At 45.8% G+C, this 14,147-nt stretch overlaps 2 protein-coding genes across 5 annotated transcripts in view; both read left to right on the plus strand.

Annotated features, from left to right (window-relative positions):
* Window positions 1-14,147, plus strand: part of bmpr1ba (bone morphogenetic protein receptor, type IBa) — a 167,825-nt gene that overhangs the window by 44,614 nt on the left and 109,064 nt on the right. The window lies entirely within an intron of this gene.
* LOC135565094 (mucin-2-like) lies at window positions 5,118-11,968 on the plus strand. Its single transcript, XM_065011127.1, has 5 exons — window positions 5,118-5,199; window positions 8,324-9,591; window positions 9,904-10,537; window positions 10,641-11,305; window positions 11,915-11,968. The coding sequence occupies exons 1-5, from the start codon at window positions 5,118-5,120 to the stop codon at window positions 11,966-11,968; spliced, it is 2,703 nt and encodes a 900-aa protein (XP_064867199.1).

The following is a 14,147-nucleotide window of genomic DNA, read 5'->3' on the forward strand; positions in this document are numbered from 1 at the left end:
TGATTGGAAAAGGGAAAAAGGAGTGATCTAATTGACTGTCCCTGACACGAAACAATAAGCATTTAAGTTTCCTAAGTTTGGCTTGGCCCAGACCAAGCTCTGTGGGAGGATGCAGGCTCAACAAGTTGGGTGAAGGCTGTCAAATAAAATAAGCATGGTAAAATCCTAACGTCTTTACAAGCACTGTAAAAAATAGCTAGTACGTGTAGCCCCCACACATTCGGGCTGGGGTATGAAGGAGAACGTGTCGGATTCCTCCTGAATCTAAAGCAGAAAGATCTCAAGCATAACCACCGCCGGGCAAAAATACATCGAGACGACTGACATTAAACATCAATGTTAGGTTGAACAGCAGGATTTTCAATATTTAAAATATAATTAACTTTTGTAGAAAACTCAACTAAACATCAAACCGATCATTTGTTTCTGTGTAAATTAAATCCCTGGAGAGTTAGACCCCATGTAATCATGACTATCTATCTATTTGACTTGCTTTGGCATTGTAAATATATGTTTCCCATACCAATAAAACGCCTTGAATTGTTAGTTCAGCTCCTGTTCATACCCATCAAATGTTACGTGATTTCGCGGCTACCCCTTTGTGTCGCCTCAATGGTGACTAAGTGGCTTCAGCCTGTTGCCAGGAGACCTAGTCCTGTCTGTGTGTAGCCTACCACCCAGGCGTGGTGAATGGAGGCTCCAGGGGTGGGCTCCAGGGCCACTGTCTAATCCCTGGAAGGTGAGGCCCTGGCTGACTGTGTCAACAGGGCTGATGAGAATGAGAACCAGAGAGTCCAATGTGGGTGGGTCAGGCTCTAGGAATAACATTCCATCAGGGGGTGGCTGCACACCTTTTCAGAAGAGCTGCCCGTTGGCTTGGTCAGAGTGGTGGAGAGCGATCAAGGCCCCTCAACTGGCCAGCTTACTGTATACTTACCAGGCAGCCACTCACTGGCTCTAGATCAGCTGAGTTCCAACACTCGCTCACCTCCTCAAAACAGCTTTGCTGGCTAGTGAGCAGCAGGGCCCGTGTTCCTAAAGCGTCTGACTATAGGAGTACTGATCTAGGATCAGTTATGCCTTTTTTAGATCATAATGAATAAGATTTATTCAAAACTGTTCGCTGCTCTGGCCCACCAATGGTGGAACAAACTCCCTCACGACGCCAGGACAGCGGAGTCAATCACCACCTTCCGGAGACACCTGAAACCCCACCTCTTTAAGGAATACCTAGGATAGGATAAAGTAATCCTTCTCACCCCCCCCCCCCCCCTTAAAAGATTTAGATGCACTATTGTAAAGTGGCTGTTCCACTGGATGTCTTAAGGTGAACGCACCAATTTGTAAGTCGCTCTGGATAAGAGCGTCTGCTAAATGACTTAAATGTAAATGTATATGGACAGGGAGTGGACCTGATCCTATATCAGCACTCCTACTCTGAGACCCTTTTATGAATATGGGTCCTGTTCCACTCCACCTTTCTGTCTCCTCTCTTTCACTGATAGGGTTGCCAGTGTCTTCTCCTCCTCCCTTCATCCTGTCCTCAAGACGGATGAGAGGATATGAGAGAACCCGTGCAACCTCGTCTGTTTATTTTTACCTGCTGCTCTCACCCCTCACGCTGCTCAGATGCTGACCCTTGACCCGGGTGGCGATCAGATGAGTCTTTGAACCTGTGTGTGCTCAGGAGCTGTCCTGCTGGTATTGATGGATGTTGTAGGGCTCTCCCAAAGGGCTTTAGTTGATGCAGGCAGTGTTGTTCAAGCGGTGATTCAGTCTGCCGTTTCTCCATGTGCCGCGCAAATCAGAACAGGTCTGAACATGTAAATGCAGCAAATGTGGCTTCAAATACTATTGACATCCTTTGTTATTTTAGCTTTTGCCTTACCCTGCCAGATGGGTAGGGTTTGCACAATATTCTATTGCTTACATTGCCCCAGACAAAGCCAAACGAGCCCCGATAAAGTATTTTCAATGATTTAAAATGTGATCGATATGAATACCCATCAAGACAGTGTCCTACACATCACCGATAAGGGTTAAGGAGGGATAGTTCTAAATAGTGTAGGAAGCTTCTGTGTTTCGTTCTAGACACTTGGTAAAGTACACCAGTAAACTGTGCATACGGTACCTCGCACCTGGGAAAATGTTTGCTGTGGAAACATTACATCAGCAACACTTGGTATCCTGTCAATCAAACCTAGATAGACATGCAGGCAGACTAGTGTTGTCTTTGGACAGGCAGCTTACAGTGGAGTCCTCTGTGTATCACTGTGGTGGGACTAATGAGTACTTCCACCAGGGGTTCAGGTGAGGACACGACATAGGTCCAGGACTGTGGAGATGGGCCCCCAAGCTGCAGCTGTCCACAGGCTGTGACTGAGTGAGGGTGACTGTGTTCAACCGTACTACCGTGTGGATATCCAGTAATTCACCATGTAGCTGTATCATGTTCAATATGGTGTAGGGTGAGGTTGCCTCAAGACACTGATCTGAGATCAGTTTTGCATTTCCCCCACTAATGGTTAAGGTTAGGATAGGGGGAGGAAAAGATTAACCTAGATCTGTACCCAGGGTACACTTCACCATGGTGCATTTTTTTAAATTTAACTAAGTCAGGTAAGAACAAATTCTTATTTTACAATGACGGACAAACCCTGCCCTAACCCGGACGACGCTGGGCCAAACCCTCCCCTAACCCGGACGACGCTGGGCCAATTGTGCGTCGCCCTATGAGACGGCCAGTTGTGATTCAGCCCAGGAACGAACCAAGGTCTGTAGTGATGCCTCTAGCACTGAGATGCAGTGCCTTAAACCGCTGCGCCAATCGGGATCAGAGATGCCCTCAGAACAATGCTAACCATGAACTCAATGTCCCACCACGGGTTCAGACCACGGCCTTTTCAGTATGGGGGAACGTTGGAGAATTGAGATGAGTTCGGGAGACTGATCTTTACTCTGTTATACTGCTGCTGCTGATGATAGCAGCTTTGTACTCATAAAAAGACCCTGGAATGTTTTTGATTAAAAAGATGCATAGCCACGATAGTGTGTTCCACTTCAAATAATGCTTTGAACCGTGTGTGTGTGTGTGTGAGAGAGTGTGTGTGTGTGTGTGTGTGTGTGAGAGAGGTGTGAGTGATAGAGTCCTACGTGTGTCTGACATGCAGATGAAACGAAGCCTGCTGTCTGATAGGACTACTGAAGATATTGCATGCCTCCTCCTTATTGATAATTAAAGTGCCAGTGAGTCTGGCAGCCTGCTCTCTGCTCTACTGCCCTCCCTTACTCCATTGACCATGTTCATCCAGGCTTGAGCATCACTGACCACCTGCTGGACACCCTCTCACAGGTATCCATTTGAAACAGGACATGGAAGAGGTGAGCTCCAGTACGGCATCCATATTCCCCATTTTAATAACTCTGACTTTGCTGATGGCTAGTTGATTGAGGAAAAGTTATGTTTCCTATGACTGTGACGTGCTGTTGTCCCACCTAGCTATCTGAAGATGAATTCACTAAACGTAAGTTGCTCTGGATGCAGTAAGAGCGTCTGCTGAATGACTAAAATATCAATGTAAAAAATGTGAAGTCATCCTTCGTCAGACAAAATGGCGTTCTATTATGGATGCCATATGTCCCAGAATCCCTCATAGATATAAAGTACTCCGGCCGTCCTCCGCTGTGGATCCCATCGCGGTGCAACTTCCAGGGACCTCACGATATACCATATTATCACGATTATGTTATTATCACAATACTATCATAGTATGATAATATCATGAGTGCCAATATGATTTGTTTTGAGATTGGACACTGCGATCATTTAAAAATATATATATATTTTTGTTGTGATTTGATGTTCCAAACATATTGCTCACCATTTCTGCTGCAGAGAGATGAGAGAGGATGAGAATATTTAGTTTTAATCAGTCATGGAAATAAGTTCTGAAAACATTGAGGCCCACTATTTAAAAAGATGAAGAACACGCTATAGGATAGACAATCCTTGAGTTTTGGTGCAGATACAGCCGACTAGCTGCTCCACTCTGACTTCTAGCCGGGGCCTCTCAGACAGACTCAGCAGTCTGGTGATTGAATCAGGAAGCCGTCGTTCTTTTAATGCCTCAGTGTAATCCAAACCAGCTGCATCACTGTAAATACACTGAACAAAGATATAAACACAACATGCAACAATGTCTACGATCTTACTGAGTTACAGTTCATATGAGGAAATCAGTCCATTGAAATCCATTCATTAGGCCCTAATCTATGGGTTTCACATGACTGGGAATACAGATATGTATCTGATCACAGATTTTTTTTATTTTTAAGTAAAAATAAAAGTAGGGGGGTGGATCAGAAAAGTAGTCAGTATCTGGTTGTACCACCATTTGCCTCATGCAGCGCGACACATCTCCTTCACATAGAGTCGATCAGGCTGTTGATTGTGACCTGTAGAATGCTGTCCCCACTCCTCTTCAACGGCTGCTGGATATTGGCGGGAACTGGAACACGCTGTCGTACAAGTCGATCCAGAGCACCCCAGACCTGCTCAGTGGGTGACAAGACTGAGTATGCAGGCCACGGAAGAACTGCGACATTTTCAGCTTCCACGAATTGTGTACTGATCCTTGCGACATGGGGTTGTGCATTATCATGCTGCAACATGAGGTAATGGCGGCGGATAAATGGCCTGACAATGGGCCTCAGGATCTCGTCACGGTATCTCTGTGCATTCAAATTTCCATTGATAAAAATGCAATTATGTTCATTCCATAGCTTATGCCTGCTCATAATATAACCCCACTGCCACCATGGGGCTCTCTGTTCACAACATTGACATCAGCAAACTGCTCGCCCACAAGACGACATACATGCCATCTGCCTGATACAGTTGAAACTAGGATTAATTTGTGAAGACCACACATCTCCAGCGTGGCATTTTCACACTGAAGTCGGTTACGACACCGAACTGCAGTCAGGTCAAGACCCTGATGGGGACGACGAGCACGCAGATGAGCTTCCATGAGATGGTTTCTGACAGTTTGTGAAGAAATCCTTCAGTTGTACAAACCCACAGTTTCATCAGCTGTCCGGGTGGCTGGTCTCAGATGATGCCACAGGTGAAGAACCTGGATGTGGAGGTCCTGGGTTGGCGTGGTTACACGCGGTCTGCGATTGTGAGGCCGGTTGGACGTACTGCCAAATGCTCTAAAATGACATTGGTAACATGGTAACATTTACGTTATCTGGCAACAGCTCTGGTGGACATTCCTGCAGTCAACAAGCCAATTGCTCCCTTAACTCTAAATCCATGTCCTTGTGCTGTGTGACAAACCTGCCTGTCGCCTTTTATTGTCTCATGTTGCACCTGTGTAATGATCCCAATGATTCCCAGCACAAGGTGCACCTGTGTAATGATCATGCAGTTTGATCAGCTTCTTGATATGACACACCTATCAGGTGGATTGATTATCTTGGCAAAAGACACATGCTCACTAACAGGAATGTAAACAAATTTGTGCACAACATTTGAGAGTTTTTGTGCCTATTGAACATTTCTGGGATCTTTTATTTCAGCTCATGAAACATGGGAACAAAACTTGACATTTTATTTATTTTTATTTTACTGTTATTTTACCAGATAATTTGACTGAGAAAACGTTCTCATTTACAGTAACGACCTGGGGAATAGTTACAGGGGAGAGGAGGGGGATGAATGAGCCAATTGGAAGCTGTTTGTTACATGTTGAGTTTATATTTTTGTTCAGTGTGTAATGCACGGATTCTATCTGAATAATACCATATTTTGTGTAAAAAAAAAAAAATGTTTTAAAGAAACCAGAAATTGCATAAATCGTGGCCATGATTAGTTTAAAATGGCTTAGATTGATATTAAGATTACATGAATGGCTGTTAGGAACATGCTCCCAGTTTGCTACATTTGAATTAGGCTTCTGCACTAAGCACAGGGCCAACCACAGACCCAACTCAAGCACATTACAGTCCAGCTGTAAACAGACATACCTCGGAGCGAGTGGGATGGCTAAATTGAAAAGACGAGTAGGCCTAGTGCATTCCCCACAGAAGCCCTCCCTTCGTATGCATCAACTTCCTGTTTAGGATATTAGGTAGAGAACAAGCATGCACACACACACACACTGTGTTTATACCCAATGACCGTGTACACTACTACTACCACCTCTACCTCTACTACTGCAACCTCTACTACTGCTACTACTACTACCACCTCTACCTCTGCTACCTCTACCTCTGCTACTGCTACTACTACTACCACCTCTACCTCTGCTACCTCTGCTACCTCTACCTCTGGTACCTCTACCTCTACCTCTGCTACCTCTACTACTGCTACTACTACTACCACATCTACCTCTGCTACCTCTACCTCTGCTACCTCTACCCCTGCTACCTCTACTACCACCCCTACCTCTGCTACCTCTACCTCTGCTACCTCTACCTCTGCTACCTCTACTACTACCACCTCTACCTCTGCTACCTCTACCTCTGCTACCTCTACTACCATCTCTACCTCTGCTACCTCTACCTCTGCTACCTCTACTACTACCATCTCTTCCTCTGCTACCTCTACTACTACCACCTCTACCTCTGCTACCTCTACTACTACCATCTCTTCCTCTGCTACCTCTACTACTACCACCTCTACCTCTGCTACCTCTGCTACCTCCTCTACCTATGCTACCTCTACCTCTGCTACCTCTACTACTGCTACTACTACTACCAGCTCTACCTCTGCTACCTCTACCTCTGCTACCTCTACTACTGCAACCTCTACTACTGCTACTACTACTACCACCTCTACCTATGCTATCTCTACCTCTGCTACCTCTACTACTGCAACCTCTACTACTGCAACCTCTACCTCTGCTACCTCTGCCCTCTCCACCTCTGCTACCTCTACTACTACCACCTCTACCTCTGCTATCCCTACCTCTGCTACCTCTACTACTGCAACCTCTACTACTGCTACTACTACTACCACCTCTACCTCTCCTACCTTTACCTCTGCTACCTCTACTCCTGCTACCTCTACTCCTGCTACCTCTACTACTGCTACTACTACTACCAGCTCTACCTCTGCTACCTCTACCTCTGCTACCTCTACCTCTGCTACCTCTACTACTGCTACTACTACTACCACCTCTACCTCTGCTACCTCTACTACTGCAACCTCTACTACTGCAACCTCTACTACTGCAACCTCTACTCATGCAACCTCTACCTCTGCTACCTCTACTACTACCTCTACCTCTGCTACCTCTACCTCTGCTACCTCTACTACTGCAACCTCTACTACTGCTACTACTACTACCACCTCTACCTCTACTCCTGCTACCTCTACTACTACTACTGCCTCTACCACTACTATTACCTCTACTACTTCTACCTCTACTACTACTACTACTACTACTACTATTGCTGCTACCTCTACCTATACTACTACTGCTGTCTCTACTACTACTACTACTACTACTACTACTACTACTGCAACCTCTACTACTGCTACCTCTACCACTACTACTACTGCTACTACTGCTACCTCTACCTCTACAACTGCTACCTCTACTACTGCTACCTCTACCACTACTACTACTGCCTCTACCACTACTACTGCTACCTCTACCTCTACTACTGCTACCTCTACTGCTACCTCTACTACTACTACTACTGCTACCTCTACTACTGCTACCTCTACTACTGCTACCTCTACCTCTTCTACCTCTACTACTACTGCTATTGCCTCTACTACTACTGCCTCTACCTCTACTACTGCTACCTCTACCTCTACTACTACTACTACTGCTACCTCTACCTCTACTACTGCTACCTCTAATACTACTACTGCTACCTCTACCTCTACTACTGCTACCTCTACCTCTATCTACTGCTACCTCTACTACTACTGCTACCTCTACTACTACTACTACTACTGCTACCTCTACTACTGCTACCTCTACTACTGCAACCTCTACTACTGCAACCTCTACCTCTGCTACCTCTACTACTACCACCTCTACCTCTGCTACCTCTACTACTGCTACCTCTACTACTACCACCTCTACCTCTGCTATCTCTACCTCTGCTACCTCTACTACTGCAACCTCTACTACTGCTACTACTACTACCACCTCTACCTATGCTATCTCTACCTCTGCTACCTCTACTACTACCACCTCTACCTCTTCTACCTCTGCTACCTCTACTACTACCACCTCTACTACTGCTACTACTACTACCACCTCTACCTCTGCTACCTCTACCTCTGCTACCTCTACTACTGCAACCTCTACTCCTGCAACCTCTACCTCTGCTACCTCTACTACTACCTCTACCTCTGCTACCTCTACTACTGCAACCTCTACTACTGCTACTACTACTACCACCTCTACCTCTGCTACCTCTACTACTGCAACCTCTACTACTGCTACTACTACTACCACCTCTACTCCTGCTACCTCTACTACTACTACTGCCTCTACCACTACTATTACCTCTACTACTACTACTACTACTACTACTACTACTACTACTATTGCTGCTACCTCTACCTATACTACTACTGCTGTCTCTACTACTACTACTACTACTACCTCTACCTCTACTACTGCAATCTTTACTACTGCTACCTCTACCACTACTACTACCTCTACAACTGCTACCTCTACTACTGCTACCTCTACCACTACTACTACTGCCTCTACCACTACTACTGCTACCTCTACCTCTACTACTGCTACCTCTACTGCTACCTCTACTACTACTACTGCTACCTCTACTACTACTACTGCTACCTCTACTACTGCTACCTCTACCTCTTCTACCTCTACTACTACTGCTATTGCCTCTACTACTACTGCTATTGCCTCTACTACTACTACTACTGCCTCTACCTCTACTACTGCTTCCTCTACCTCTACTACTGCTACCTCTACCTCTACTACTGCTACCTCTAATACTACTACTGCTACCTCTACCTCTACCTCTACTACTGCTACCTCTACTACTACTACTGCTACCTCTACTGCTACCTCTACTACTACTACTACTACTACTGCTACCTCTACTACTGCAACCTCTACTACTGCAACCTCTACCTCTGCTACCTCTACTACTACCATCTCTACCTCTGCTACCTCTACTACTACCACCTTTACCTCTGCTATCTCTACCTCTGCTACCTCTACTACTGCAACCTCTACTACTGCTACTACTACTACCACCTCTACCTCTGCTACCTTTACCTCTGCTACCTCTACTCCTGCTACCTCTACTACTGCTACTACTACTACCACCTCTACCTCTGCTACCTCTACCTCTGCTACCTCTACTACTGCAACCTCTACTACTGCTACTACTACTACCACCTCTACCTCTGCGATCTCTACCTCTGCTACCTCTACTACTGCAACCTCTACTACTGCTACTACTACTACCACCTCTACCTCTGCTACCTTTACCTCTGCTACCTCTACTCCTGCTACCTCTACTACTGCTACTACTACTACCACCTCTACCTCTGCTACCTCTACCTCTGCTACCTCTACTACTGCAACCTCTACTACTGCTACTACTACTACTACCTCTGCTATCTCTACCTCTGCTATCTCTACCTCTGCTATCTCTACCTCTGCTACCTCTACCTCTGCTACCTCTACTACTGCTACTACCACCGCTACCTCTGCTACCTCTACCTCTGCTACCTCTACCTCTGCTACCTCTACTACTGCTACTACTACTACCACCTCTACCTCTGCTACCTCTACCTCTGCTACCTCTACCTCTTCTACTGCAACCTCTACTACTGCTACTACTACTACCACCTCTACCTCTGCCACTAGTACTTCTGTTACCTCTACTACTACTACTGCTGCCTCTACCTCTACTACTGCTACCTCTACCTCTACTACTGATACCTTTACTGCTACCTCTACCTCTTCTACCTCTACTGCTATTGCCTCTACTACTACTACTACTGCCTCTACCACTACTACTGCTTCCTCTACTACTACTACTACTACTACTGCCTCTACCACTACTATTACCTCTACTACTTCTACCTCTACTACTATTGCTGCTACCTCTACCTATACTACTGCTACCTCTACCACTACTACTACTGCTACTACTACTACTGCTACCTCTACCTCTACAACTGCTACCTCTACTACTGCTACCTCTACCTCTACTGCTACCTCTACCTCTTCTACCTCTAATACTACTGCTATTGCCTCTACTACTACTGCATCTACCATTACTACTGCTACCTCTACCTCTACTACTACTGCTACCTCTACCTCTACTACTGCTACCTCTACTACTACTACTACTGCTACCTCTACTACTACTACTGCTACCTCTACTACTACTGCTACCTCTACCTCTTCTACCTCTACTACTACTGCTATTGCCTCTACTACTACTACTACTGCCTCTACCACTACTACTGCTACCTCTACTACTACTACTACTGCCTCTACCACTACTACTGCTACCTCTACTACTACTACTGCCTCTACCACTACTATTACCTCTACTACTGCCACCGCTACCTCTACTACTGCTACCTCTACTACTACTGCCCTCTACCTCTACTGCTACCTCTTCTACTACTACTACTGCTGTCTCTACTACTACTACTGCTACCTCTACTACTGCTACCTCTACTACTGCTACCTCTACTACTACTACTACTACTACTACTACTGCTACCTCTACCACTACTACTACTGCTACCTCTACTACTACTACTACTACTACTACTGCTACCTCTACCTCTACTACTGCTACCTCTTCTACTGCTACCTCTACTTCTACTGCTACCTCTACCTCTACTGCTACCTCTACTGCTACCTCTACTACTACTACTACTACTACTGCTACCTCTACTACTACTACTGCTACCTCTATTACTGCTACCTCTACTACTGCTACCTCTACTACTACTACTACTACTACTACTGCTACCTCTACCACTACTACTACTGCTACCTCTACTACTACTACTACTACTACTGCTACCTCTACCTCTACTACTGCTACCTCTACTACTGCTACCTCTTCTACTGCTACCTCTACCTCTACTGCTACCTCTACTACTACTACTACTACTGCTACCTCTACTACTACTACTGCTACCTCTATTACTGCTACCTCTACCTCTACTGCTACCTCTTCTACTACTACTACTGCTGTCTCTACTACTACTACTGCTACCTCTACTACTGCTACCTCTACTACTGCTACCTCTACTACTACTACTACTACTACTACTACTGCTACCTCTACCACTACTACTACTGCTACCTCTACTACTACTACTACTACTACTGCTACCTCTACCTCTACTACTGCTACCTCTTCTACTGCTACCTCTACCTCTACTGCTACCTCTACTACTACTACTACTACTGCTACCTCTACTACTACTACTGCTACCTCTATTACTGCTACCTCTACCTCTACTGCTACCTCTACTACTGCTACCTCTACCTCTACTACTGCTACCTCTACTACTACTACTACTACTAATACCGTATGTTTTCTTCCCATCATGCAAAGCAATCATGGATCTTACTAAGATGTTGCTGAACATCATCTACTGAACCAGAGATCAGTACAGTATACTCAGGGCACAGAGTATGGTGAAGTTGCCCCTAACTGCTGATCTTGGGTCAGTTTTGCATTTTCTCCACTGATGGTTTAGGTTAGAATTGGGGGATGGGGAAGCTGACCCTAGATCTGTACCTAGGGGAAACTTCACCCCGGAGCCAGTTTGATCCTTTTGGTTGTTCCGACTGCTGGTGTTTCAACCCCATTCTAGGTGGTCTGCCACACGGCCTTGAGACTGTGTTTGTGAGCGCCTGTCTGCCAGAGTGTCTCCCCCGGCTCTCCCCGGCTCTCCCCGGCTCTCCCCGGACCCAACTAATCATCAAGCCTAATATGTTTTTGAATTAGGTGTGAGTGCAAAAACCCCTTTGGGTCTCCAGGACCAGGATTGGTAACCGCTGGTTGAGGCAATCCTCTCTGTGGATGAGAACCTCTTTCACATGTTGACCTGTGAAACTAACTTGGTACCATTTCAGAATATAGTCGGTATCAACAACCAAGTCTTAAAAAAAAAAATGTATTTAAAGGAAAATAAATGAAGGCATACAATCCCCTGACAGTGTTTGTGAAGATCTAATTAGGTGTATATACAATTATTGTAGTCGCTCATTACTTTTTATACAAAACAGACTTGTTGCTGACCTGGAAACGGCATGTGCTTTCACTCCAAATGACACCCTATTCCCTTTTAGTGCACTACTCTGGTGCACTGCCATAGTGCACTACTTTTGACCAGGGCACTATCTAGGGAAATAGGGTACCATTTTGAGGGGATATCCCAAATTTCACAAACGTGCCTTCACATCTACTGTAGTTCCTCCAACAACAAGGCTGCATGCAACACTGTGTGGAACGTTGCAGATAGAAATGCCGTGAAGATAGCTGACGCCATTCCTTTCTTCTACATGTCAGACGCGTGTTTTGTAGATAGACACAGTGTGGAACGTTGCAGATAGAAATGTCGTGAAGATAGCTGACGCCATTCCTTTCTTCTACATGTCAGACGCGTGTTTTGTAGATAGACACAGTGTGAACATTCCACAATGAACATGCATGAATAAGGATTCAACTGAACGCTGTGCTAAATGAATTTCCCAAAGACACCAGTGATGTGTGTGTGTGAGGGAGGGAGGTAGAGACATTCCCGTGATGTTTTTGACATGCCTACTTCATTCAGGGAAATGTATATCCCCTCGCATCTGAAAACAACACATGGAGGGATCACAAAACCTGGTGTGTGGATGTGTGTAAAAGAACAGTTTAAAGTGCTGGGTAGTGTCATGCGGTGTATGTATTGTCCTGGGCCCGTATTTATAAAGTGTCTGATCTAGGATCAGGTCCCCTCTTATTCATTATGATCTAAAAGGCTGAAACGCTTTGAGTTCAGGACCTGGTGCTGTTGAAGGCTGAAACGCTTTGAGTTCTGGACCTGGTGCTGTTGAAGGCTGAAACGCTTTGAGTTCTGGACCTGGTGCTGTTGAAGGCTGAAACGCTTTGAGTTCAGGACCAGGTGCTGTTGAAGGCTGAAACGCTTTGAGTTCAGGACCAGGTGCTGTTGAAGGCTGAAACGCTTTGAGTTCAGGACCTGGTGCTGTTGAAGGCTGGAACGCTTTGAGTTCAGGACCTGGTGCTGTTGAAGGCTAAATGGCTGTGGTCTTTCTGTAGAGCACATGGAGGTTACCAGCCTTCCAACTGTGTAAGGGGTGCAGTCCATTCTGCATTATAGCCTTCGTTTTCTTCTCTACCCTGTAGTTCAGTGTGTGTGTGTGTGTGTATAAACAGTTGATTCCCCCCACCCCCTCCCCCAGAGCCCCTGACCCAACAAATCACAGCGCACACAGTGACTCTGTTACCGATACGTTCCGTTCTTCGACAGTAAATCAGCGGTTGTTTTATTAGTCTCTAGCGCTGGTGGTGTGGATTGTGCTTCCCGTCAGTGTCTCTCTTGTAAATCATTCAGGGGGTGACGGCTCTGAGAAAGTCAGTGAAAGAAGGGATTTACCCGTAATCCTCCATTGATCCTTACAGAAACAAGCCTGTCTGGCACGTTGCCTCACGCCAGCCCACAGCCCGCACAAACACCTGAGGTATCGGTGAAACCCAACACCTTCAGTGACATTTCTGCTTCCTGCATGAAAGGAGGACTTCATCTGCCGTTGAGAGGGGAACGCTGCAGTGAAAAGAGGTGTCGCCACTCTCCTGTGGCACCAACAAATTGTCAACGTTAAAGGGTTGTACTGTCTCGAACCTTACTGTCTCTCTGGGAGAGGATATGCTTGAGGTATTGCGTCGACATGATGGACAGTGACGTATCCTATTTGGATCTATATTGTCACTACAACCTGGTCTGTGTCAACTGTAAACAGTGAAGGGCAAGGCCTAAATGTGGGAATATTTCTCCCTTTAGTAACACCAGTCATCATGAATCGGGTCCTTTGTTCTAACTATAGCCCACAGGGCTTGGAGTGTTTTATGTGGTTGCCAAACGAGGCAGCAAT

This window comes from Oncorhynchus nerka, linkage group LG27 (assembly GCF_034236695.1).
Source record: "Oncorhynchus nerka isolate Pitt River linkage group LG27, Oner_Uvic_2.0, whole genome shotgun sequence".
In the NCBI taxonomy this organism is placed as follows: Eukaryota; Metazoa; Chordata; class Actinopteri; order Salmoniformes; family Salmonidae; genus Oncorhynchus; species Oncorhynchus nerka.

Coding starts and splice junctions, on each gene's coding strand:
- LOC135565094 (XM_065011127.1), top strand. CDS start 5,118: ATGCCACAGGTGAAGAACCTGGATGTGGAGGTCCTGGGTTGGCGTGGT. Junction 10,538..10,640: donor TACCACTACTACTGCTACCT/CTACTACTACTA, acceptor CCTCTACTGCTA/CCTCTTCTACTACTACTACT. Junction 11,306..11,914: donor CCTCTACTACTACTACTACT/ACTACTACTACT, acceptor CCTGTCTGCCAG/AGTGTCTCCCCCGGCTCTCC.